The sequence below is a fragment of the Bufo gargarizans genome, chromosome 3, assembly GCF_014858855.1.
Source record: "Bufo gargarizans isolate SCDJY-AF-19 chromosome 3, ASM1485885v1, whole genome shotgun sequence".
Taxonomy (NCBI): domain Eukaryota; kingdom Metazoa; phylum Chordata; class Amphibia; order Anura; family Bufonidae; genus Bufo; species Bufo gargarizans.
Genome location: NC_058082.1, coordinates 121,393,116 through 121,420,800, shown reverse-complemented (window position 1 = coordinate 121,420,800; position 27,685 = coordinate 121,393,116). Strand labels below are relative to the sequence as shown.

The window sequence follows — 27,685 nt, the reverse complement described above, 5'->3', positions numbered from 1 at the left end:
CGCCTTCAAGATATCTGCAGTGCATCCCCCACACTCTGGAACTCGCTACCCCAATATATAAGACTCTCACCTACAGTGTAATCCTTCAAAAAGAAACCTGAAAACCCACCTCTTCAGACAAGCCTACAACCAGTGACCCTGCTGCCTCTATATTGCCATGACCCTCTCTGTCCTTCTCCCATACCATGTAGATTGTAAGCCCTCACGGGCAGGGTCCTCTCTCCATCTGTACCAGTTTGTAACTCGCCTTGTTCATGCTTAGTGCAATTTCTGTATTATGTATGTAGACCTCTTATCATATGTACAGCGCTATGGAATGAATGGCGCTTTAATAATAATTCTGTCACTGCTTTTTGGATTTTCTTTATTCTGCTAGTCAGTATGATTAGAGAGATTGTAAAAAAAAAATGACAATTTACCACCATAAAGCTTTAGTTTCTGTGTCAATTTCCAAGAGCCATATTTTTATTGTTTGTCCAATTGTCTTGTGGGGGGCTCGTTTTTTGCAGGATAAGTTGATGCTTTCATTTATTTTGTACGACAAAGTGACAAAAAATAGCTGTTTTGACCATTATATATATATTTTTTACATTGTTCACATCATGTGCTATTTTGATAGAGCAGGTTGTTATGCACATGGCAATACTCAATATGCCTTTTTTAATTTTGCAATATTACACAATAAAACAATTTTTTCATTTTTGAAAAAAAAAAAAAGATTCTATTTGTGTTTCCATTTTATGACAGCCATTTTTTTTTATTTACTGCTGATCTTGTGTGGGGTGAGTTAATGTTTTAATTAGTACCATTTTGGGGTACATAGTACTTTTTGATTGCTTTCTATTACAATTTTTGTAAGGCAATGTGACCAAAAATTGCTATTGTAGCATTTTTTTTATGGCGTTCATCTGACAGGGTAGATCATGTGATATTTTATTGTACATTGCTTAATTATGGGAAAGGGCACTTTTTTTTATTAGCTTTTTTTTTTTTTACTTACTTTTTGTGTGTCCCCCAGTATGGGACTTCAACATTTCAGGGTCTGATCCCTATTTCAATGCAGTACAATACATGTGCTGCCAATGTATTACATAGGCCTTTGCAAGGATTGAGACTTCCATGGCAAACATCGGGACCCCGCAATCGCAGCGCTGGGGCCCGATGGGATTACAGAGGAAGCCCCCTCAATCTGAGAGTCTCCTATATGCCGCGGTCAATGTTGATTGCAACATATAAGGGGTTAATCCACCGGTATCCGTGTTTTCAGTAACAGCTGGGCCCTTGCAGCTAATCTATGCTGCATGTCGGGAAGGGTCGGTTAACTGCAGGACGAGAACGCTTATCCTAATGCAGCAAGGACCCACTGTTTAGTACGAATATTCTCATCCTCTGTTGTCAAACTGTTAAAATAATGTGATGTGCAATTGTGTTTGGGTAACTGATGTACATATATACTGCTTATCTTCCTAAGAGAGAACTACCTTGACCCTGCTTGGTGTCAGTGTTGTTTCTTCCATGCATGTAAAATCCTAGGATTAAGCTACCAATTTGGAGCAGCAGAGCAAACATCTTTGGCTCTAACTGAGAGATACAATGATTGATGTAAAAAAAAAAAAAAAATATTAAAAAGAATTGTGTCCAAAATAACATACGAATGATTACACAAATTCATTTTTTTACGCTAGAAACATACTAGCATTTGGCAGGGAATAAAAAGCCTGCCAGATCTCTCTGTACCCTGCATTGCCAGAAGCAACATGGATGCTGTCCGGCACAGATCCGTCGCAACCCAGCAAATATGCCGAGCAGCATTTGTCCGGCTGATTGTGAGCATATTTACCAGGTTGTGGCAAGATCTCCACCAGTCCCCATGATAGTTAATGGGGTAGGACAGCATCCATGTGGCTTCTGGCAATGCTAAAAACAGATCTGGCAGACTGTTCCCTGCTGCAATAGCCTTCCAGATCTGATTAACTCTAGTGGGAAATTAGCCTTATAATTTAAAAACTTGATCTGTAAGCAATGACATACAGAATTTTATTGTCATATTCACTAAACATTTAATCCAGTTCAGAAAACTTAACTATAAAACACAGAAGAACATTCTTGTTTGTCAATAGTAAAACAATTACTTCAATGGTTTTAATATTCCAGACATATGGGAAAGATATTTTAAGACCGAACCATAATTTATTTTTGTAAAACACACCCAACTGGTGTTTTCTTCTAAGCAGTTCAAATGCATCGGCTCCCGTTACACGTCAGGGTAAAACATATACATGATGTACGACAGGAGGCTGGGACATCTAGATAGCACACACTGGTCATCACTATTGCTCTACTAGCGGCAGAAACTAGTCTTCATCTTCATCCTCAATGCGAAGACGTTTTTTCTTAGTTGGCTGAAAATCTTCATTTTCTGAATCAGTATCGGCCCCAGATGGCTTTGGTTGTTTGTCTGAATGAATTGAAAAACAAAATAAAGTTATTTGCTTTATTTTCTCACACGACAAGTCTGACCACGTGGAAATAGATTATTCTTTATATAGAATATGGATTTAGTGTATTTTATGTAGAGAGCTTTAACCCCTTAACTGGGTGCCAATGGCAGATCACAATAAGTTTGTTTTGGGCAGTCATCCAGAGCCTGAGACTCCTGACAGGTTCCTCCCTACAAAGTCAAAGTGGGAAAGTTTGTGTATACATAGATGTATATATGTAATGTATGTACAGTGCCTTAAGTATTTATACCCCTTGAACTGTTCCACATTTTCACGTTACACCCACAAACTTTAATGATTTTACTTGGATTTGAGGTCATAGACCTGAGATGGTTAACCTCCAACACTCCAGCTATGGTAAAACTACAAATCCTAAGAGTACTTTCACACCAGCGTTAAAGTTTTCCGGTATTGAGTTCCATCACAGGAACTCAATACCGTAAAGAAACTGATCAGTTTTATCCTAATGCATTCTGAATGGAGAGCAATCCGTTTAGTATGCATCAGGGTGCACAGACCTTTAAAAATGCGAAAAAATAAAATAAATACCGGATCTGTTTCTGCCGTTTCAATGCATTTGTTAGATGGAACTGCATCCATCTACAAATGCTTTCCGTTTGCACACAGATTTCCAGTGACTGAACTGCCTGTCGGATCTTCACAACGCAAGTGTGAAAGTACCCTTAGATGCAAACATGCTTGGCTGTTCTCAGAACTCCATAGAAATAAATGGAGCATGCTGGGAGTCGTAGTTTCACCACAGCTGGAGTGCCAGAGGTTAGCCATCACTGTCATAGACCAACACAAAGTAGCAAGTATGTGTGAAGTGAAAAGGAAATAGGATACATAGTTTTCAATATTTTTTATAAATACAAATCTGGAAAGTGTGGCGTGCATTTGTATTCAATACTTTGAAGGACCACCTTTTGCTGAAATTATAGCTGCAAGTCTTTAGGGGTATTTCTCTACCAGCTTTGCACATCTAGACCCAGACATTTTTGCCCATTCTTCTTTGTAAAATAGTTCAAGCTTAGACAGATTGGATGGAAAGTGTCTGTGAACAGCAATTTTCAAGTCTTGCCACAGATTCTCAATAGGATTTACGTCTAGACTGACAAGGCGATTCTAACACATGTATATGCTTTGATCTAAACCATTCCATTGTAGCTCTGGCTGTATGAAATGGTTTACAGCTCTGGCTGTATGTAGGTCGTTGTCCTGCTGGAAGGTGACCCTCTGTCCCAGCACCTACCAGGTTTTCTTCCAGGATTGCCCTGTATTTAGCTCCATCCATCTTCCCATCAACTCTGACTAGCTTCCCTGTCCCTGCTGAAGAAAAGCATCCTCACAGCACGATGCTGCCACTACCATGTTTCACGATAGGGATGGTGTGTTCAGGGTAACGTGCAGTGTTAATTTTCCACCACACACATCATTTTGCATTTATGTCAAAAAGTTCAATTTTGGTCTCATTTCACCAGAGCACCTTCCACATGTTTGCTGTGTCCCTTAAGTGGCTTGTGAAACAGCAAACAGGACTTCTTTTGTCTTGCTTTCAAAAATGGCTTTCTTCTTGCCACTTCTCCATAAAGGCCAGATTTGTGGAGAACACGACTAATAGTTGTCCTGTGCAGACCGGCTCCAGGTTCATTTGGCCCTTGGGCGATAAAGCCTCAGTGGGCCCCCTTGTGGCATTTTGCACAACACACGCGGCAATGAAACTGCAAGTATTCTAGATGTTGCCAAATACAATAGACAGAACACGCTACAGAGTGGATGTATGTGAATCAATCCTTATGCCCCCATTTTATTTTTTTACCTACCCAGTGTTTTAATCCCTTACATCTACTCACAGTATTCCATTTTTACTGTACACCCTCTAAAGATAAACAGACATTGAATATGAAAATAAATATCAATATGAATGCCGATGGCACTATGCTGCTGCTTGCCCCTGTGGCCCCTGTTGTGCCTTTTCATAGGTATATGCATTGATATCCAATTATTCTAGTCAAGATGAATGTTCATTGCCTTTAAGAGCCATGCTCGCCTATATTTACAATTTTGTATGTCTTGAGTAGGCCAAAGTAAGGTCGCACAAAGGTTTCTGTGTAAAAAGGTTTCTACTCTTCAGTGTTATTCTTCTCATTAATGTACCAGTCTGAGAAGAGGCCTCTCCTTGTCTACTTATAATTTTATGACGGGAGATAAAGATAAGCTCTATGCAGCTGGTGATAATTACCTATACAATTAGGCATTTATTAATAAAGCAAAATATATAATATGTATGTATTCATTAAATGAGCCTTAGTTAGTCCTTAGCATAAGACAATCAGTAGGACATATATATTTGTTTATATTATATTGTTATATGTTACGAAGACAACATGTATCCAGTATATTATATATATTTCTGATTAGGAGAATATTTGTCTCTAAAAGAGTGTCTGTAAAGATATGAGTTTTGTAACAATCACATCTTTGGTATGACAGGAGGTACTGATATCTCTGAGAAAACAAGGCCATTCATATCATTATGATCCATAAATCAACAGTGTGAGAAACATTCAGAGACGCCTAGAGGTCTGTCTCTAATTGCTACAAGTGTCAGAATTAATCCCTATAGCTTTGAATTAAAGCTTCTAAGGTCAATGTATAGAATACGTTTTATTCAGACTTACATAAGTTAACCCTTTATACTATGATGCAAATAGCTTACACAGCAGTGCCACCTAGGTATGAGTAGGTGACATTACAACAGTAGCAAAAGTGCATTCTGGGTAGGTTTATGATGTCACATTTTTTATCAATGGTCACGCCCATCCGACAATGATTGGAAAGTTCCAAACGAGGAAGGTGTGCCCAACTGATATGTTTGTGATCATAAACCATACACAGGAGGGGGAGAGAAAAACAAATAAAAGGAGAAACACAAAGGAGGAAAAAAGGAAGAAGAGAAATGTGGGTGAAATTATACCATCTAGATTGGTGAATAAATACATTCATTAATTGATCATCTCCATATTGAGATGTAGTCTTAGGATATTGTGAGACTTCATTCTACCTGCAGAAGAATTAAGACTCGTAATCTAGCAAAGCATTAAATAATTGCTTAGATTATAATATATATAATATATAAGTCGCATAGAATCCCAAGGGGGATGCGCACCCAACTGAAGCCCAACTTGTTTCCAGCTGATACTTGCACTTAAATTCACGCAGATCTCTAACAAATACGCTCTGGATATTATACTATTGAATTTGGAATTCCTCCAATATGAATTGGGAGTGACACGTGAACAGCTTGATAAGGCTGATAATAAGCTGAAGGATGTCCTCCCTGTGCAGGATTATGATGCATATCTGACGAGTTGCTCTACATATCTGGAAAAGTTCAGAAAGAAGCAGGAGGTGATTAAAAGGCGTAAATGGTTACGAGACGAGGAAGATTACAGACGAGGTAACGTCTATACTTGGCACGAGCAGAGAGGCCAGAGATGTCAACCCAATTTTGGTAGTAACAACAACACCAGGAAAAATGTTGGCAATTTCAGAAATAAAATGGCACCATTTACAGAAATGGGATCCACACCAGTTGAACAGCGGCAGAATGATTGTTTTTTTTTAGGCACGGCCCTGGATCCAAAAGGACCAGACGTGGTGGACAAAGACAATACAGATGGCGAAAAAGAACAACGCACAATAAGAAGCCGGCCTGTGAGGAAAAGAAATCAGTAGTGGTAAATATATCTTCCCATGTACTGATAGTTGCACAGACTGAACTTTTATCTAAAGGTCTATCCTATTGTCCTGCAGTGGGTGTAGACTGGTTTCAACTAGAAGTTGACTTACAGCGTTTTTTATTTTTAGAAGTATTAAACTTAAAGTGTAGTTCTCTGATGCAAGTAAACATGTGACTAGTGGTGGTAATGAGAATGATTGTGAACTCTCCCTTCGTAGTGTTCATTTGCACAGCAAGAGCGACTTCACACCATTGAATTGTCCAGCCATTGACACTTATATCAATGCAGTGAGGGCAGACATCAATAGTTTAAAGGGTTCTATGCAGGAAAGGGGTTTAAGACATCCGAACATGACATCAGAAGATATTCAGGCCCTTGGTGAGCTGTGCTGCAACGGCTCACTTACAGTCAAACCCGCTGATAAAGGGGGAGCCGTTGTTGTAATGGACACCAAATGGTATATCTCTGAGATTCAGAGACAGCTTGGGGATGTTGGAGTGCACAGGCGTCTCAATCATGACCCAAAGTTTGATGTGATTAGAACCATAACCAGGGTGCTTGATAGAGCGAGGATGGGAGGTCTGATTGATGGACCCTTGTACACTTTCTTGTTGGTGACACACCCTAAGACACCATTGATATACGTGTTACCTAAGATCCATAAGTGTCTCAGCAACCCCCCAGGGAGGCCCATCGTCTCTGGGAGGGAGTCTGTGTTTTCCAACTTAGCCATTTTTTTTGGATAGGATTCTCTGACAGTTTGCTATCACAGCTAAATCATACATACGACACAAGTGATTTTTTGGACAAAATCGTGCAAGTGAAGGTGACTTCGAGTACCATACTAGCATCTTTTGATGTGGTCAGCCTCTACACCTATCAATCATGATAGGGGTGTGGAGGCAGTCAGAAAGCTTCTGGTGAACACGCAATATACTGATGAATGTAAAGAGTTCATCATTGACCTGCTCAGTGTGGTATTGAGATATAACATTTTCGCCATTCCAAGATGGCTACTATCTCCAAATGCGAGGAACCGCAATGGGTTTGAATATGGCGCCTACTTACGCCAACATTTTCATGTCGGGCCTGGAGGCAGAGCACGTCTGTGTGTCCCACCACTTCGGCCATGTGCTGGGGTGGTGGAGATACATAGACTATGTGTTTGTCATCTGGGATGGCACTGAGAGTGAATTGGCAGAGTTTCATGAGTCTCTGAATAGGATGGATCCTGAGATACAGTTTACACTCACGCATTCCACCGAGCAGGTTCAATTTTTGGACACCATGGTTAAGAAACAAGGGACGGTACTGATGACAGATTTGTTTATTAAGCTGACAGATTGTAACAAATTACTGAAATTTGAGAGTTGCCACCCGCGGTCCATGGTGAAATCACCGCCACAGAGCCAGTTTCTCTGTGTTTAGCAGATTGTGAAGGATCCTCAATTATGTGAGAAGAGATTGTCAGAAATGTCTGACAAATTTATCAACAGAGGGTATCCTAAAAAACTGGTCCAGAAACATTTGGACAATTTGATACCCGGGGGCCCTAAGGCTGGTACTAAGCAGGTTACAAACAGGGTGCCATTCATTTCCACATACACAGAGGGTAGATACCAGATAGCAGGGGTCATTAAAAAACACTGGTCTGAGAATATAGTTTTCAAAAACAGGGGTTGTGTGCCTAAATTTCAAAAGGTATGGGGGATATGGTGCGCTTCTCCGAGTATTGGTTACTCAGCCCATCGATTATCTGAGGCATTAAGGGCAGAACAGGCTGAACAGCAGTGATTCTGATGTTTGAGGGGGATCAAAGCTGCTCATATTGAATTGGCCCTGTTAGGTCTGGTGTACCATGTTTGTAGTTCCTATACTCCAGGGAACCTTTTGCTTAATGTACAAACGCAAGTGTGAAGATACAGCACAAATGTTTGTTTGTGGTTTGTTTTTTGCATTCATAATGTACAAGTCATATGTACGTCTCTTTTAAATGCCACTGATGTACTTTTAATATTGGATCCTGTACTGAGACTGTCATTATTATTTGCTTTGTGTGTTCAATAAAGCGAATAAAAAAAACAAAACAAAAAAAAAAACACTGGTCTATACTGAATAGCAAATTTGGTGGTGTTAAAGAATTTGATGTGCCCCCCCCCCCCCCCCCCTTATGTCATACAGGAGAACTAGCAACCTACGTGACAAATTGGTTGGAGCGGAGGTAGCTGGGGAGAAGACATCTACTCAAACCTATATAGGTCACAAGAAACACGGGCGTTACCCGTGCTTGAGCTGTATGAATTGCAGCAATATGTTAAAAGGGGAGAAAATTACGCACCCGGTATTGAAAATGCAGTTTGAGGTACAACACTTCCTTACATGTAATAGTTCATTTGTAGTCTACCTTTTGTCTTGCCCCTGTGATCTTCTCTACGTTGGGGAGACCATTTGTGATGTCAAGATAAGGATGAACTATCAGATATTCTATTCGTCAAAAAAAGAGGGATCTCCCAGTGCCCAAGCACTTTGCAGAAGTTGGATAGAGAGAAGGACCTCAAATTCAGGGTGATTGACCACATTCCCCCCCTTAAAAAGGAGAGGTAATAGGGAGCGAATACTGAAACAGCGTGAGATAATGTGGATACATCGGTTACGTACACTTAAGCCGGATAGCCTAAATGCAGAATGTAGATGGGATTTGTGTGGATAGGATGTGCAGTTTGTTCATTTGACATGGGGTGATTCGATCTGTCTAGTCTGGTATGGGGGATGTACAACAGTGCTACTATTGAACCAACTGATTTGTATCTCCGTTTTCTTATTTTTACAGAATTTCTGGGCGGGCTTAATGGCCCTTTGTCTACTTTAGTGAGCGATGCCGTTAATGGATCCGTGGAGACCACGAGTGTGGCTGTGTCAACCATATGAAGATCAGGTGGATTCCAGTGGGTGCTTCCGGGGACGTGTCACGGAATGCATGATGTTTGTCTGGATGTTATCAACAATAATGACTGTCACAATGGTAGTGATGGAAGTGCGGAGAAACTGGCTATTAATCATGTAGTGCCAGTTAGCATGAATAGTTCACACCACGGTTTAGTGCATGTAGATGGGAAGGGTTTACTCCATTGCAGCTGCACCAGTGGGTATGGGGGGTTAGCCAAGGGTGGCGATACGGGTCCTCGGTCTGACCTATGGGACAGCCGTATGATCCGAGTGCTGAGCAGTGCAATCCCTCGCACCCCCCCCTCCCTCGCGGTATAGATGACGATTGAGTGCATTTATGTGACGGCCCAGATGCCCCCACTGATGTCCTTACCGGGTTGTAAACATCCCAGGTTGCCATAGCCACTGGCACGCCCCCTCGACGCTGTGTGAATGTAGCCGTGTCACATGTCCTTACTCTGCTCCCTCTACTGCGATACGCGAGTCGGGAGGACTGTCTGGCCCAGCGCATGGCGGAGATGGGGACGCCAGCACTCGCAGCCACGTTAGAACCATTGATGGTAGGCACCACTATTTTAAATTCTATAGGATACAGCTGTACCCTTCTTAACCGCCTCCGGACCGCCTAACGCAGATCTGCGGTCCGGAGGCGGCAGCTCTGCGCAGAGTGACGCATATACGCGTCATCTCGCAAGAGCCGTGATTTCCTGTGTACGCGCGCACACAGGCGCGCGCGTTCATAGGATCGGAAGGTAAGAGACAGGATCTCCAGCCTGCCAGCGGCGATCGTTCGCTGGCAGGCTGGAGATGCGATTTTTTTTTTAACCCCTAACAGGTATATTAGACGCTGTTTTGATAACAGCGGCTAATATACCTGCTACCTGGTCCTCTGGTGGTCCCTTTTGCTTGGATCGACCACAAGAGGACACAGGTAGCTCAGTAAAGTACCACAAAACACGACTACACCCCCCCCCACTTATTAACCCCTTATGAACCCCTGATCACCCCATATAGACTCCCTGATCACCCCCCTGTAAGGCTCCATTCAGATGTCCGTATGATTTTTACAGATCCACGGATACATGGATCGGATCCGCAAAACACATACGGACGTCTGAATGGAGCCTTACAGGGGGGTGATCACCTCATATACACTCCCTGATCACCCCCTGTCATTGATCACCCCCCTGTAAGGCTCCATTCAGACGTCCGTATGTGTTTTGCGGATCCGATCCATGCATCCGTAAAAATCATACGGACGTCTGAATGGAGCCTTACAGGGGGGGTGATCAATGACAGGGGGGGGGGTGATCAGGGAGTCTATATGGGTGATCACCCCCCTGTAAGGCTCCATTCAGACGTCTGTATGTGTTTTGCGGATCCGATCCATGTATCCGTGGATCCGTAAAAATCATACGGACGACTGAATGGAGTCTTACAGGGGGGTGATCAATGATAGGGAGGTGATCAATAACAGGGGGGGGGGGGTGATCAGGGAGTCTATATAGGTGATCACCCCCCTGTAAGGCTCCATTCAGACATTTTTTTGCCCAAGTTAGCGGAAATTTTTTCTTTTTTTGTTTTCTTTCTTTCTTACAAAGTCTCATATTCCACTAACTTGTGTCAAAAAATAAAATCTCACATGAACTCACCATACCCCTCACTGAATCCAAATGCGTAAAGTTTTTTAGACATTTATATTCCAGACTTCTTCTCACGCTTTAGGGCCCCTAAAATGCCAGGGCAGTATAAATACCCCACATGTGACCCCATTTCGGAAAGAAGACACCACAAGGTATTCCGTGAGGGGCATATTGAGTATAAATATCTTGGTCAAATGCCAACTTTGTATAATAAAATGGGAAAAGTTGTCTTTTGCCAAGATATTTCTCTCACCCAGCATGGGTATATGTAAAATGACACCCCAAAACACATTCCCCAACTTCTCCTGAGTACGGCGATACCACATGTGTGACACTTTTTTGCCGCCTAGGTGGGCAAAGGGGCACACATTCCAAAGAGCACCTTTAGGATTTTATTTTTTACACATTTTGATTTCCAACTACTTCGCACACATTAGGGCCCCCTAGAATGCCAGGGCAGTATAACTACCCCACAAGTGACCCATTTTGGAAAGAAGACACCCCAAGGTATTCCACGAGGGGCATGGCGAGTTCCTAGAATTTTTTAATTTTTTGTCACAAGTTAGCGGAAAATGATGATTTTTTTTTTTTTTTCCTTACAAAGTCTCATATTCTACTAACTTGTGACAAAAAATAAAAAATTCTAGGAACTCGCCATGCCCCTCACGGAATACCCTGGGGTGTCTTTCCAAAATGGGGTCACTTGTGGGGTAGTTATACTGCCCTGGCATTTTAGGGGCCCATATGCGTGAGAAGTAGTTTGCAATCAAAATCTGTAAAAAATGACCGGTGAAATCCGAAAGGTGCTCTTTGGAATGTGTGCCCCTTTGCCCACCTAGGCTGCAAAAAAGTGTCACACATCTGGTATGGTATCGCCGTACTCTGGAGAAGTTGGGGAATGTGTTTTGGGGTGTCATTTTACATATACCCATGCTGGGTGAGAAATATCTTGGCAGTATCTTGGGTGGGTGTGTATATAATTTTTGCCAAGCTAAGTAGTGATGATTCCCACAGGAAAGACTTGTATCAAGTCCTTCCCATTTAAGATATGGTCTACCAAAGATCCTAGATCCCTGTTATTTGTCTTAATAGTCTTACCAAAGTTATATGTGTGAAAATAGTCCAGGATGAGGTGGAAGGAAAAACAGTTCTCTTCTTGGATGGATTTGCCCATCTTGAAGTCATCTGATGTGTAGTTGGTTAGAGGGGGGCGGAATGTATTTAGCATTCTATATTTATGTCTAGGATTAGACATGCCCATCCTGATATCATGAGGGTTTCTCTGAACAGAAGTAATGTATATAACTTATGTTCATATTTTGATATCCTAACCTAATAATAGCTTGTGTATAATGTGACAAGTTATTTACACTCACATGTATTGTTAAGCTTGTAATGCTTTATATTAACGCTATATATATTCATTTGCATGCATCATTGTGTTTATTTTATTTACTTATACATGTTTATAACCTTGTAACCAATAAACCTGTGTATTATTGTATAATGCAGAACTACATGTTTATCATTAACGTCATCTCACATCAAAAATAACTTATTTATCTGAGGAAATAGTCGGACTCAGATGTGAATTGTATCAATAAGGTTGTCTACAATTCACCAGGTCATGATTTAAAAAATGTATTACAATTTAATAATTTTATTTTTTATGGTTAATTATTTTTATGACCATAATTCTTAATTGAATTATTACACCCCCCCCCCCCCCAACAACCCAATGTCCAATAAATATCAATATGATGGTATTTTCATTTGACACATCAGGGCAGGCTGCAGACTACTATGAGCAGTCCAGCAGCATCAGATTTGCACAGGCAGTGTGCAGCAGAATCATATTACTTTAGTACCTGCACTTGGTTGTCTGCACACACAGCTCCTGCCTGTCATTATTTATTACCAGAGGACAGTACTGGTAGAGAGTATAGACAAGAACTACAAGGCTCAGCATGTCCAGTCTGTCATTTTTGATTACGAGAGGACAATACTGGGAGGGAGCATAACAGCAAAGAACTACAACGCTCAACATGCCCAGCTTGTCATTATTGGTTAGCAGAGGACAGTAGTAGTAGATACTATAGCAGAGAACTACAGGGTTCCACATGTCCAGGCTGACATTACTGATTACCAGAGGACAGTACTGGTGGATAGTATAGCAGAGAACTATAAGGCTCAGCATGTCCAGGCTGTCATTATTGATTACCAGAGGACAGTACTGGAAAGGAGTATAAGGGCAAAGAAATATAAGGCTCAGCAAGGAGAGAACTACAAGTCTGTCTGAAACCAGTTACTCACCACTTCCTTCCCTCACATCCCAGCTCCGCCGCCATACACTGATAAGCCCCGCCCCCTCATGTGACTGGTCATCTGATCATAATACAACTCCTGGCTTCATCAGCTGCTTTGCAGTCTTCTGCTAAAAAGCTCTGCCTCCTCCCCTGCTGTGATGCGTCTTTCGCATGTAATCTGTGCTTCGTAAATTCCTGCTGATCCCCACCTTACCAGTACAGTACAGGCAGTACTCGTGCACAGAAGCTCCACCCGTCTGAACATCCTGCACAGTGACATCATGCGCAGGCAGCATGTCAAGGCCGGGTGATGTTTAAAGGGACTGCGACAGCCGGCAATTTTGTAGTGAGGAAACGAGTGGGCCCCCTAAAGAACAGTGGGCCCCGGCACTTGACTGGGTAATGCCAGGTGCTGACGCAGGCCCTAATCTTGTGGACAAATTCCCCCACCTGAGCTGTGGATCTCTGCAGCATCTCCAGAGTGACCATGGCCCTCTTGTATGCTTCTCAAATTAGTGCTCACCTTGCCTAGGCTGTTAGTTTAGGTGCATGGCCACGTCTTGGTAGGTTTGCATGTATGCCATACTCCTTCCATTCTCAGATTGCTCCTGGAGATGTTCAAAGCTTGGGATATATTTTTTTTTTTTATAACCTAACTCTTCATTTCACTTTGCCACAACTTTATCCTTGACCTGTCTGGTGTGTTCTCTCTGAGGCCAACAAAGAAAAGCTGTAGTTATATGGAGAATAAATAATATACAGGTAAACTCTATTTACTAATTAGGTGACTTCTGAAGGGAATTGGTCACACTGGATTTTATTTGGAGTATGCATGCAATGCTTTTCAGATTTTTATTTATTAAAAATGTAATCTTGTAATGTGAAAAAAATGAGGAAAAGTCCAAGGGATATAAATACTTTTTCAAGACACAGTTTGTATATGTTTATATAAATGGATATGTGTATTTATAGGTGTATACAGATGTATACGTGTATGTGCTGGACCTCAAAGTGGTAAACCGCTTCCTCCGGATTTAACGGTTCAAGGTGGAGTCTCTTCGCTCCGTGGTTGCTTCGTTGGTCCAAGGAGAATTCATGGCGTCCATAGACATTCAGGACGCCAACCTGCATGTTCCCATCACAGCTGTTCACCAGCATTTTCTTTGTTTCGCTGTTAAGTCGTGCCATTACCAATTTGTCGCCCTTCCATTCGGTCTGGCAACAGCTCCGGGGGTGCTCACGAAGGTTCTCGCTCCCCTCCTGGGCCTTCTGCAGTCCAGAGGCATTACTCTTCTCCTGTATCTGGACGACATTCTGATCCAGGGTCCGTCGGTCTCTCAGTGTGAGGAAAGTCTCCGGATCACTCTCGCCCGATTCGGTTGGATAGTGAATCTGTGAAAGTGTCCTAGAGCAGGTTGCCATTACTCCTGACGCTTCAACATCCCCATCTTCTTCCGGTTCCCATTCACAGGCGTCCTCCGTTGGCGACGCGCTATCGGAGAGGGAGATTGTGGATTTGGATGCGGAAATGGATCCGGAGCAATCTTCCCAGATTGCATCGATGGTGGATAGTCTAGCATCTGGTATACTTTTCAGGTACAGGTGGACCTTCCCTCCACCAGGGGGGTGTCTTTTTGCGTGCGAGGCAGGCCCCTAAATCTTTTCCCTTGCACAATTTTTCTGTGGTTGTAGCAAAAGCTTGGGAACAGCCAGGGGGGACCCAGAGCCTGGCGGTGATGAAGGAATCCACAAAGATTCTACAGTGGGCAGAAGACCATGTTCTGGTGATATCTGCGGTTTACATTTCGGGAGTGGACAACTGTAAGGCGGATTTTCTCAGCCGGACGAGGGTGGACCCGGGAGATTGGTCTCTCCATCAGGAGGCGTTTTAAGGCTCTCAGTCTCCAGTGGGGACGTCCAGGCGCAAATCGCAAGCTCCCGTGCATCTTCGCTCGCGCAAGGGATCCCGAGGCACACGGCGTAGATGCTCTCGTGGTGCCGTCTTTCCACCCTTACCCCTCCTGTCCCGGATTCTGCGCAGAATCAGGATGGAGAACATCCAGGCGATCCTGATCGCGCCTCGCCAGGCCTGGTATTCAGAGCTCATTCGTCTTCCAGGGGACGCACCCTGGCCCCTTCCACTCAGGGCCGACCTTCTTTCACAAGGTCCAGTCTTCCACCAGGGTTTGGATATGCTACATTTAACAGTGTGGCTATTGAAACCTTCATTTTGAGGCAGAAGGGTTTCTCGGATGCGGTCATTAGGACTATGATTAGAGCCAGGAAACCCTCATCATCCAAGATTTATTAGAGGATGTGGAAGTCCTTCCTGCGTTTCTGTGAGGAGAGCGATCTTCCTCCTAGACATTTTTGTCTTCCTAATGTACAGGCATTTCTGCAGTCTGGGTTGGAGCTGGGCCTGGCACTTAGTTTATTGAAAGAGCAGGTCTCTGCCCTGTCCATTTTTTTCCAAAGGCCCCTGGCCGGGCTAGGTCCGATCAAGACGTTTATATGCAGGGGGTGGCTCACACGGTGCCCCCTTATCGTCCCCCCTTACATGCTTGGGACCTGAACTTGGTTCTGGGTGCTCTCCAGGCCGCTATGTTTGAACCTCAGAGAGGCCTCTCTTAGCTTGCTCTCCTGGAAGGTAGCTTTTTTAGTGGCCATCACATCTATCCGGAGAGTTTCAGAACTGGCGGCTCTTTCTTGTAAGGAGCCCTTCTTGGTGTTCCATCAGGATAAAGTGGTACTTTGCCCCGTGCCATCTTTTCTGCCTAAGATGGTATCAGCTTTTTATGTTAATGAGGACATTGTCATGCCCTCGTTTTGTCCGCAGCCTTCTCATGCGAGTGAGGTCTTGCTCCATCGTCTGGATGTGGTGCGGGCTTTGAAGTTTTAGTCGTGGCCCCCTTTTGGCGTATGGACGCTTTGTCACCCCAGAGGGTCCTCGTAAAGGGTTGGCGGCCTCCAAGGTGACGATTGCCCAGTGGATTCGGTCGCCAATTGCTGAGGCTTATCGCTCCAGGGACAATGCACCTCCTCATGGGATCACAGCTTACTCTACACCAGGGCAGTCTGGGCTTCTTGGGCTCACCTACACCATGCTTCTGCGTGGTGTCCTTACACACCTTCACAACATTTTACCGGGTGCATTCTCTGGCCTCGGCGGATGCTGCTTTTGGGCGCAGAGTGTTGCAGGTCGCAGTGTAGAGACTTCCACGAGAGTTGTTTTCCCGCCCCGGGGACTGCTTTAAGACGTCCCACGGTCCTGTGTCCCCCAATGATATGAGCGAGAAAACAAGATTTTTGTGAACTCACCTGTAAAATCTCTTTCTCGCTTTATTCATTGGGGGACACAGCACCCACCCATTGTTCATAGTACGACATGTGGGGTCCATGGGTTGCCAGTTGGGACCTTGTTTTGATTTGGTCTTATGGCAGTGTGCAGTTCATGTTTGGTTTTAAGTTTAATTCTGCTTCTCCTACTGCTGGAGCACAAACTGATATGCTCTCTCCAGACTGGAGGGGGTATAGCTGGCAGGGAAGGAGCTAACAGTTTTCAGCATAGTGTCTCCTCCTAGTGGCCGCACCAAGCTATACCCATGGTAATGTGTCCCCCAATGAATAAAGTGAGAAAGATTTTACAGGTGAGTTCATGACATTTTAACAGGGGTGTGTAGACTTTTTATATCCACTGTACACAGGGGTGTGTAGAATTTTTATAATTACTGTATATGTAAGATTCCTCCCAACCCCCCCAATTGTACACTCGGCTCAGTTGTGTATTTTGTGCTGCAATGTGGTATTTAGTGCTCCTGGGGAGGTATTTTGTATTTTTATTGTGGTTTCTGGCACTGCTAGGAAAGTATTTTGTCCTTTGCTGCTGAGGAGATATTATGTATTGCATTGTGGTATCTGATACTGATGGGGAGATATTTTGTGCTGTACTGTGGTACCTGGCACTGCTAGGAAGGTAATCTGTGTTGCCTTGTGGTATCTAGTGCTGCTGGGCAGATATTTTGTGCTGTACTCTGGTATTTATTGTTACTCTGGAGAATTGTGTGTACCCCATGGTGGCATTTAATTGGTGCTGTAGAGGGCAATAAGGGCACTGCACAGTGACATTTGGCGTTACCTGTAGTACATGTTCACTGCTGAGGGAAAATATGGATTGGCTGGTGACACCAGAGTAGTAGAAGTTTGAGAAACTTTAAAGAGGACCTTTCACTACAATAAAAAAAAAAAAAAAAAAAAAAAAAATAGAAACTAACGCATACAGACATGGAGAGCGGCGCCCAGGGACCTCCGTGCGCTTACTATTTTCCCTGGGCGCCGCTCTGTTCTCCCGGTATCTTTTCGGCTCAACTGGGAGGAGCCTGCCAGCGTCTCCTTCTCCCAGGCTGAAGTGCTGGCCAATCGCAGCGCTCAGCTCAAAGCCTGAGAGAAAAAAACAACCTCTCAGGCTATGAGCTGAGCGCTGCGATTGGTCAGCGCTACAGCCTGAGAGAAGGAGACGCCGGCAGGATTCTCCCAGTTGAGCCGAAGATACCGGAACCTATACCGGGAGAACGGAGCTGCGCCCAGGGATAATAGTACGCGCAGGGAGATCCCTGGGCGCCGCTCTCCATGTCTGTATGCTTAGTTTAGATTTTTTATTGTCGTGAAAGGTCCTCTTTAACTTATTTGATTGCTTAAAGAGGACGTCACCAATTAAAGTTAGTGCAATCTGCAGACATTTTCTACAGTAGGAGGAGCAGAGCAGATCGATACCGACCACGTAAGTATCAGGACGCAGTGCACATAGGCGCACACTATGACCTGACGCTGTGTGACGTCAGGTCACAGTGCAGCGCGTCCTCGATTTGCAGGGCTTTATTTTCTTACTCCAAAAAAGGTGTGTCTTCTAGTCCAAAAAATACGGTATATAGTTTTATGGAAAAGATTTAATAAAACTTGTAATTTTATACACTTTCTGAGCTCAAGATGGCCCCTTTAGCTGTTATCAGCAAGTTATAGCTGAGCCTTAAATGTTCTAAAAATAAAAATACACTTTTGCAGAATGTTTTCTCACAAAACTACATATAAATCTGCTCAGTTTTTTCTGCTTTGTAACATGTGCCTGAAGAAAGATTGCACCACATAAAAAAAATATATATATTCTGTGGCGATAGGTTCTCTTTAAAGTGGCTCTCTGGGATTTTGATATGGATGGCCTATCCTCAGGATAGGTCATCAATGAGAATAGTGGGGGCCTAACTCCTGGGACCCCAGCCGATCAGCTGTTTGAGAAAGCTGTGACCTCCTCAACTTACCAAACACAGAGCCAACCATTGGATAGTGGTTGCGCTTGGTGTTGCAACTCAGGCCCATTCACTTGAATGAAACTGAGCTGCGCCTAGGTCATATGCCTGATTAACTTGATGTCAAGTGGCCTAGGAAAAGGCCTAGGCACTCATGGAGTACCATGGTCTCTTCAAACAACTGCTCGGTGGGTCTCCCCAAAGTCCCATCAATCTTATGTTGATAACCTATCTTGAGGAGTCCATGAATATCCAAATCTTGGAGAACCCTCTTTAATATGGATCCTACAGGTCTGGTTTACAGCAAAGATAAAGTGGTGTAACATCTGCATTAAAAAAAAAATAAAAAAAAAATAGGGGTTTAACATACTGTATTTAAATTCTGACTACAAACCTTGGTCACTCGTTTGTGGCTCCTCATCATCACTGTCTATGAATCGGCTTCTTTTCGTGGCTACTTTTGGTCTATACAGGGAATTAAAAAGTGGTTTTCAAATTTTTGCACCAACTGGATGGATACTTTCTAACAATGTAATGCTCTTGTTTAGGTCTTTAACACAATCAATGCTAGTGACGTCATATGCTTTCAAAGCCACTGTCTGAACAAGGATCTCTGAAGCGGTCCAGGGGTGCATACACCTATTGTAAAAGTTACAATAGTTTAATAGTGCAGCCAAATGTCTATCAGGTCTCTAAGAGTTAAAGAGGACCTTTCACCACTCCCGACAGGCCTGTTTTAATAGCTTCATGTATCCCCCCCATGTAACAAATCTGGAGCATCTATTCTTATGTCTGTATGTTGTGCCATTTTCTACTAGAAGTTGTGGATGAATTGCTATTAGCCTTCAGTAAAGGTACACAGGGGAGGTAACAACTTGGGGGCGTGTGCCTGCACAGACTCACTCTATCCAATCAGTGCTGCAGTTTTCAGACTGTGCAGGTACACCCCCCAACTTGTTACCACCCCTCTGTACCCTTACTGCAGACTGCTAGCAATTATTCATAACTTCTAGTAGAAATAGAGAAATGGCACAACATACAGACATAAGAATAGATGCTCAAGAATTGTTAGTACGCAGGGAATGCAGGAAGCTATTAAAACAGACATGTCAGGAGCGGTGAAAGATCCTCTTTAATAATATTACCTGTCTATGCAGAAAAAAAAATATGTAAAAATTTTTTTGACAGGTTTAATTTTAATAAAAAAATATAGGGATAAAGAAACCGTTACCTTTCACTACTAATGTCTGAAGAAATATCAGGATTCTGCTCCTCGGTTTCTATAACATCTAAAATATGAAACCAAATTATGAGCCACAAACACAGTAGAGTATGCAAGTTATATGACACTTGTCATGCATTTTCATAAGTGTACAGTCTTATCTGAAGATATTATAGTCTAAATATCAATGCTCATTGCCTTTAAGTGTAGAGACAAACTAAACCAGAGTCTAAAATCTTTCTGTAGGATTGAAATAGGCTGATATGAGGTTCTGCCGAATTCAGTTTAGGTAAAATGTTTGTAGCAGGCATCAAAACTATGAATTAACTATGAATTAACACATGTGGAATTATACACAACAAAAAAGTGTGAAACAACTAAAAATATGTCATTCTAGGTTCTTCAAAGTAGCCACCTTTTGCTTTAATTACTGCTTTGCACACTCTTGATGAGCTTCAAGAGGTAGTCACCTGAAATAGTCTTCCAACAGTCTTGAAGGAGTTCCCAGAGATGCCAGGTCAATGCCACACAGAGTTCTAGCAGCAGACACATCTCTAGAACAACTGTTAAGAGGAGACTGTGTGAATCAGGCCTTCATGGTAGAATATCTGCTAGGAAACCACTGCTAAGGACAGGCAACAAGCAGAAGAGACTTGTTTGGGCTAAAGAACACAAGGAATGGACATTAGACCAGTGGAAATCTGTGCTTTGGTCTGATGAGTCCAAATTTGAGATCTTTGGTTCCAACCACTGTCTTTGTGCAACGCAGAAAAGGTGAATGGATGGACTCTACATGCCTGGTTCCCACCGTGAAGCATGGAGCAGGAGGTGTGGGGGTGCTTTGCTGGTGACACTGTTGGGGATTTATTCAAAATTGAAGGCATACTGAACCAGCATGGCTACCACAGCATCTTGCAGCGGCATGCTATTCCATCCAGTTTGCGTTTAGTTGGACCATCATTTATTTTTCAACAGGATAATGACCCCAAACACACCTCAAGGCTGTGTAAGGGCTATTTGACCATGAAGGAGAGTGATGGGGTGCTGCACCAGATGACCTGGCCTCCACAGTCACTGGACCTGAACCCAATCGAGATGGTTTGGGGCGAGCTGGACCGCAGAGTGAAGGCAAAAGGGCCAACAAGTGCTAAGCATCTCTGGGAACTCCTTCAAGACTGTGGGAAGACTATTTCAGGTGGCTACCTCTTGAAGCTCATCAAGAGAATGCCAAGAGTGTGCAAAGCAGTAATCAAAGCAAAAGGTGGCTACTTTGAAGAACCTAGAATATGACATATTTTCAGTTTCACACTTTTTTGTTATGTATATAATTCCACATGTGTTAATTCATAGTTTTGATGCCTTCAGTGTGAATCTACAATTTTCATAGTCATGAAAATAAAGAAAACTCTTTGAATGAGAAGGTGTGTCCAAACTTTTGGTCTGTACTGTATATATTTTTGATTGGTCATAAGGAGACAGTGAATCAGTTATGCTTCCAGTATTAATCCATGTTTATCCTTTTTATATTCAATTTTGTATGATATGTATTTCATTGATTTTCGAACAATTTTATGCTGGTGAGAAAGCAATAGTGGGTTACATCACCATCTAGTGGTGGTTTGGTGGTACTGCGTCAATTTGTCTATCCATTTATCTTATGTCTGTTTTGTATTGGATTTTACTTATTTGTAAATAAATTATTACATATATTTTTACATAAATGTCTCTTTTTTCACCGATTGCACAAAACGAATTAAGATTTCTTATCAAAGAACTTAGAGGTGATATGTCAGCCTAGAGGATCCGATCATTTTTATATTTTATTTTTCTAAGATCTTCTCTTTTATATGAAGATTAATTTTAAATAGAAGATAATTCGACACACTGAATCTGGTAAGGAAATCCTCATTTCACATACGTCTTACCTTAAAGACATTTTTATTTTATTTTTTGTTAGCTGCGGTTTCATATTATGACAATTTAGAAAAATTATATCAAATATAGCTTTTAGAAAATTGCATAAAGCAGTAGCCCAGGTGAATATAAGACTTTGTAATATATTTTATCCTCCTTTAATATCTCATTCCTCCTCCGGGCAGCAATTAATCTGATCCCTCAGTGAATGGAGTGTCCACCTAGTCCCTCCAGATGGATTTTGCAGAGAATGTTAGTTTTGGAGTGGGAAGAAAGGCATGTTTCGGGAGCAGGACAGGATAAAAAAAAGAGTGGGCATGATCTGTGTCCCTCAATGCATACAATGAGAAAGGGATTTTACAGTAAGTATAAATATCCCTGAGGGTGGAAAGAGAACAGCTATGCAGAACTGCTTCGTGCACAGCTGCTGCAGAACTATATGTTATGAACAGAAGTTCAGGAAACAGCTTTGCAAACCTTAGAGAGGGAAGGACGTCTGATGCCGAATTGCCAAGGAAGCCCTAGCTGATCGGGTGGAGTGTGCAGTAACCTGAAACTACAAGGGTTCCTGGAGATGGAAGATTTGGAGGTCACTAAGCCCTACGCTGGCCTTTCGGAATGACAAATAGGAAGTCCTACTGACTCCACTGCCCTGACATCAAGGTAGTGAATTGGATGCTTCCTAAGGTGAGAGGGACTTGGGCAGAAAGACGGGAGGATAATGTCTTCACAGATATAAAAGGAGGAAACCGGCTTGGGGAGAAAAGACAAGACAGGGTGAAGGACCAACGTATCCTTGTGGATGACAAGAAAAGTGGGAACGTGTTACTCTGCCCACAGAAGAGATTGGGAGGATTCCCACACTGCTGTCCTGCCCTTGGTGCCCTTATGGAAGTTTAGATAGGTCACCAAGATGGAGTTGCCCATCTGGAACCTGACCAGGAGACCCCAAAGAAAAGATATCCAGTAAGAGAGCACCAGGAAGATGACCCTGAGTTCTAGGAGACTGATCCACAGAAAACACTCTTCTTGTACCTTCCTCTGGATGTGAGATTGCCAAAGAGTCCTTGTCAGCCATTAAGGATTGTATTGGTGGTGATCATTGTATTGGTAGTGAAAGAGGAGGACCCAACAGACATGGAGGGGAGGAAAAATTGGCTGATCCAGACAGAATGGAGACTTGTTTCAGTGGGAGAGAATCAACAGATTAAGAGAACGTGTAAGGAAATGAGCATACAGGACCGCTTCATATGATGAGACCATTGTGCCCAAGGCTTTCAAGCAAAAGTGAATGGGACAAGGAGAGTTCCTGCAAATAAAGATCACTCCAGAATGAAGTGCTGCTGCCTGCAAAGGTCTTCCCTGGAACAGGACATGAAGATCAAGGATATTGTATGAGTATGGAAGAAAAGAAAAAAAAAAATTTGCTTTCAGGGCTAACTTTCTGGAGGAAATGTGTACTATGTGTACTACCAAGATAGAAGATGCTACTGCAGCAGGAAGCTAATTTAGGAAGAACTGAGCTGATACGGACTGAACAATGGCGGCAAAGCATGACCAAGCCCATGCTGGCTGCTCCTTGTACACGAAAGTTCAGCCTCCCGACTGCCAATAGGAATAATCGTGCCAACAGAAGTGCCCAAAAAAACAACACGGGGCCAATTGTGGCCTACTGTCAACAAAATTCAGGGAATAAAGTAAAAACGATGTAATGCTTGACAGAGCTAAAAATAAAAAAAATAAAAAAAAATAAAAAATAAAAAGGAAAAAATAAAAAGTTTCATGGGGACGGAAGGAGTAAACAGGGCTAAATGCTACTGCTCACAAAATAGTAGAACAGAGCCGTGGAGTGGGGCCTGAAGTAATGCAGAATTGTAGGATGATGTTTCCAGGTGCTACAGGGTCACCCCTCCTATAAGCTTATACAGTGTGGGGTCACCAGCATTTAGGCTGCTAAGGCAGTATAGGAGGATTGGGCTACCCCCTGTATAACTAAGCATCTGCAAGTAGATCAACTAAGGTGGCAGTCTATGATGGGGATACCCTTATTGCCAGGAAATAACTTCTGTAGGCATGAACATGAAAAAAATGAAAAAGCAGCACACCTGAGCAAACAGGTCATGTCGTCTTCTTAATGACACTAGAGTAAAAGTTAAAATGATTAGTGTAGTGTCTGTGGCCCAGCTGGGCACTTTTTTTTATTTTATTTCTAGTGTCTGCCTCCTGGTGGCAGGGCCTATACCCATGGTGCTTTGTGTCGCCAAATTACATTAATGAGAAAAGGTTATATTGTGACCAGGATTAGATACAAACCTTCCTTTCTCTCTTGCTCATCATCCTCATCATCACTGTCAATCAATCGGCTCCTTTTTGAAAGCTTTGTTCTCCTAAACAGTTAAAATGTAAAATAAAAAAATGAAATTGCTTAATATCACGGATATAAACTGACACAGACTGTCACCCACCTGCAGGACAGCCTTGTGCCCATGGCAGGCAGACAACTCCTGTGCTACGTTTCCATCTTTTTAAATTTAGCTATCTTTTCTATTTGCGAAAAGAAAGCAGCAGCTGACACCTACGCAGCCACTGTCCAGCTCTGACAACCAAGGCAATGCAGAAAGACCGCAGATAATTTCCCTAGTCTATATAGGGTCACTTAGAATTTTGTGGACCTATCCTGGCAATATTCCTACACGCCAGAGCAATATTCTACACTAAAAAAGCATTTTGTTTAGTTTTGACATCAGGAATTTCTGCCTTTACTGGGACAAGGATTGGGAAATGTCTGATTTCAAAATGTCAACTCTTAGTCTATCAGAAGATAAACCTTTGCTAGAATGGTCTCCTTCATACATGATTTTACAAATTTGTAAAGTCACTCTTACAATCACACATATTACATGTTTACCTTGTACTTGGCATTTCAGGCAATGTAGACAAATCATCGTGCTGTGGTTGTGTCTCATCAGATTCTGTTTAGAATTCAGAAAAAAAAAAAAAAAAGTTGCGTTAAAGGGTAAAATGACAAACGGTTGAATATATTATGATAGTAACATCTGCATGGATTTGTGTTCTTCCCATGTTTGCACCTCCAGGTACTCCAGTTTCTTCTCAAACACTAAAAACATACTGATAGGATTTACACTGTGAACCACAATTGGGACAGGGAAGAATGTGAGTGATGGCAATGTGTACAGCGCTGTCAATAGGTTGGTGCTATAAAAAACATTTGAGCTTTCTAACCATCTATTGAATGGCACTTGTAACATTTCAAGTGTTTCAATTGAAAGATTAGGAGGATCAGCACTGCTCTGTCATGTCCTGCTCTGCAGATGGGATTACGGTGCGTAGTGTAAGTCTTTATTCATACATCCTTTTGTTTCATCCATGAAGATGTCCAGGACGGGTCCGTGTGCATGTATTGCTTCATTTCTCCTGCAGCGCTGTAATTTATGTCCATTTCCTATTGGCTTACCTGTTGTTGGAGCCTTCTTTTTACGAGCAAGTAAAAGCGCACGCAAGGCCTCAGCTCTCTGCTCTAAATTCTGGCCCTGGTCATCAGGCTCTGGGGGGGTCTCAATAGCCTCCTCCTCAGATGAGAGAACAAGAGAAGAGGCCAATTTACGCAGCAGCTCTGGGCTTAGTTTTGCTGGAATGCGCCAAAATGATTCCTGCAAGTAGAAGCAAAAGAAAAACAACTTAAAGGAAATCGTTCATCTGGAACTACATTTTACCATATTCCACAACTGAAAATAAATGGGTCACCAATTTTTTTATGCATGTTACCGCTAAGACCTGTGAATGATCCCTCTGAGAATAGGTTAGTGGATTATTTACTTTATGTACAACACTGTCCAGAGCTTAATTCAAATGCATGAATGCTCTCTTGCATAGATTTCTTTAGACATTTTGATTTTTTATTAATAACTGGAACAATAGTAGCTGTTAAGGGAAATATGTCTTTCAGCCAGACCCTCATCCTGATGACCACACAAATATGCCTAATAATTGGACCCAGTGGTATTCACCCATTCAGTATGGCCAGTAGCAGTGTGTCCCTTGTTAGCATATCTAAGGCAGGAAGGGCACATTGTGAAAGCAGTTGAACAACATCCTTTTGATCAAGAGGTGGGCGAAGATATTTGGGTGGTCACAGGGTAGAGCCTATGGTGGGGGGCTGGGAAACAGCAACATATAGGTGAAAGTTGGGAGTGGGGCGGGGGCTTCTCTTCCTGGACACCGATGGATGAACAGCATTTTAGGAGCAAGCTAAGTTATATGTGTGCTTATGTTGGTATGTATATCATTTCTCGTACTTTTTTCCATTGGGGGACACAGACCATGGGTATAGCTTAGAGGTATTAGTAGGAGGGACACTATGCAAATACAAAAGAGCTCCTCCTCCTCGGGCTATGAACGGCTGCTCCCCCGCTCCTCTCTGGATTGGTTGCTAGTGCTCTTGCCCGAGCGGTAGGATTTTTTCTCTCTGTACTGATTCCAGTCACCTTTGTGAAGAGACCATCATGCCTAAGCCTAAGTCCGGTAAGACATCTTCTCAGACCCCAATGGGGTCCTGTATGGAGTGTCTGCTCCCACTTTCGGTCACTGGTGCCTGTGCCTCCTGCCCTGCCCCTGGACAGAATCACTTTTCTCCCCCTTCTCTTGCACAGTCCAGCCCCCCCGGTCACTGCGGAGCCTGCGGCCCCCGCTTAGGAATCTGCCATGTCCAGCGCGGCCTCTGATTTGGCCCTGTTCGCCAAGGCAGCCATGTCTTTTATGGAACGTATGTCCATTTCCAATTCTGCGGCGCCAACCACTTCATCCCCTCACAGTGGTTCCTACAGAGGACGCCTGACTACTAAGAAGCAGCGTGAGCTTCTCCCCCTCGGCTAGAAGCTTGCTTAGACTCCTCTCCCCCCCCAGGGAGCGCAGGTCTGAAGGGGAATTGTCCGGCTCGGACGAGGTCAAGGTGCGGGACCTTCTGCCAAAGCTCTCTACCATGGTGGCTGATCTAGTAGCAGCTGTTCGTGACACCTTTAATCTCCAAGGGGATTCTCCTTCCTGTAGGAGGGAGTTCGCCCTTTTTCCTCCCAAACAACCGGAGGCTGCTGTCTTTCCGGTCCATGAGGAATTTTCCGCCGTCATAGCCACGGCATGAAACCGTCCTAATCAGAAGTTTTCCGCCACAAAACGCATGGATACTCTCTATCCTTTCCCGGCGGACAGCGTGGAGAAGTGGTCTTCTCCCCCTAGGGTGGACCCCCCGGTAGCCAGGTTGTCCAAAAACACGGCCCTCCCTGTCCTGGACGGCTCCTCTCTGCAGGACGCTGTGGACAGGCGCCTGGATGCTCTGGCCAAATCCATATTCTCACTGGCGGGCACGTCCCTGCGACCTGCCTTTGCCTCGGCATGGGTGGCCAGAGCTCTCTCAATGTGGCTGCAGCGCCATCACCAGGACCTGGCGGAACAAGGTGCATCTGCGGACACACTGGATTTGGTTCTCCAGATGTCCCAGGCCTTTAAATTCCTCTGTGAGGCTTCCATGGACATCGGTTCCCTTTTTGCCCGCATTTCGGCCCTCTCGATCATTCAACGCAGGGAGGTCTGGTTGAAGGTATGGGACGCCGACGCTTCCTCCAAGCGTTCCCTTGCGTACCTCCCCTTTGAGGGTGCCAGACTTTTTGGGGCTCAACTGGATGAGTTCATCTCTGCCGCTACTGGGGGCAAGAGCACTCACCTTCCCCAGCCTAGGGCTAAGCGCCCCTTTCAGGCGAGGACTTCCGGTTCTCGGTACCAGTCCTTTCGCCGCTTCTCTGCGAACAAGTTGTCGCCTGCTTCCTCTGCAAGAGGGTCACAGGACTCCTGCAAGAAGCCCTCTTTTAAACCCCAGTCTACCTGGCGCCCAAGGACACAGTCGACCCGCCCTGCCGCTCCCAAGCAATCTTCTGCATGAAGGGGCGCCCCAACCCCTCGTGGTGGGTGGCCGTCTGCTTTCTTAGCAGGTTTGGAGGGTTCATGTTCAGGACGCATGGGCTCTAGAGATTGTAACGTCTGGTTACAAGATAGAGTTCGCGTCCAGACCACCGGAACGTTTTTTCTCCTCTCGTGCT

General features: G+C 43.6%; 1 protein-coding gene across 2 annotated transcripts in view; it reads right to left on the bottom strand.

The window, feature by feature from the left end:
* Positions 1-1,846: 1,846 nt before the first annotated feature.
* The window catches only part of TIMELESS (timeless circadian regulator), a 174,670-nt gene continuing 148,831 nt past the window's right edge, over positions 1,847-27,685 (bottom strand). For both annotated transcript variants that reach the window (XM_044287534.1, XM_044287535.1), the window contains 6 exons: positions 25,051-25,246; positions 24,484-24,547; positions 23,889-23,962; positions 19,671-19,728; positions 18,834-18,904; positions 1,847-2,458 (listed from right to left, as the gene is read on the bottom strand). In XM_044287534.1, the coding sequence (XP_044143469.1) occupies positions 2,355-2,458; positions 18,834-18,904; positions 19,671-19,728; positions 23,889-23,962; positions 24,484-24,547; positions 25,051-25,246 (567 nt within the window). In that variant the 3' untranslated portion in view covers positions 1,847-2,354. The remainder of the gene's footprint in view (positions 2,459-18,833; positions 18,905-19,670; positions 19,729-23,888; positions 23,963-24,483; positions 24,548-25,050; positions 25,247-27,685) is intronic.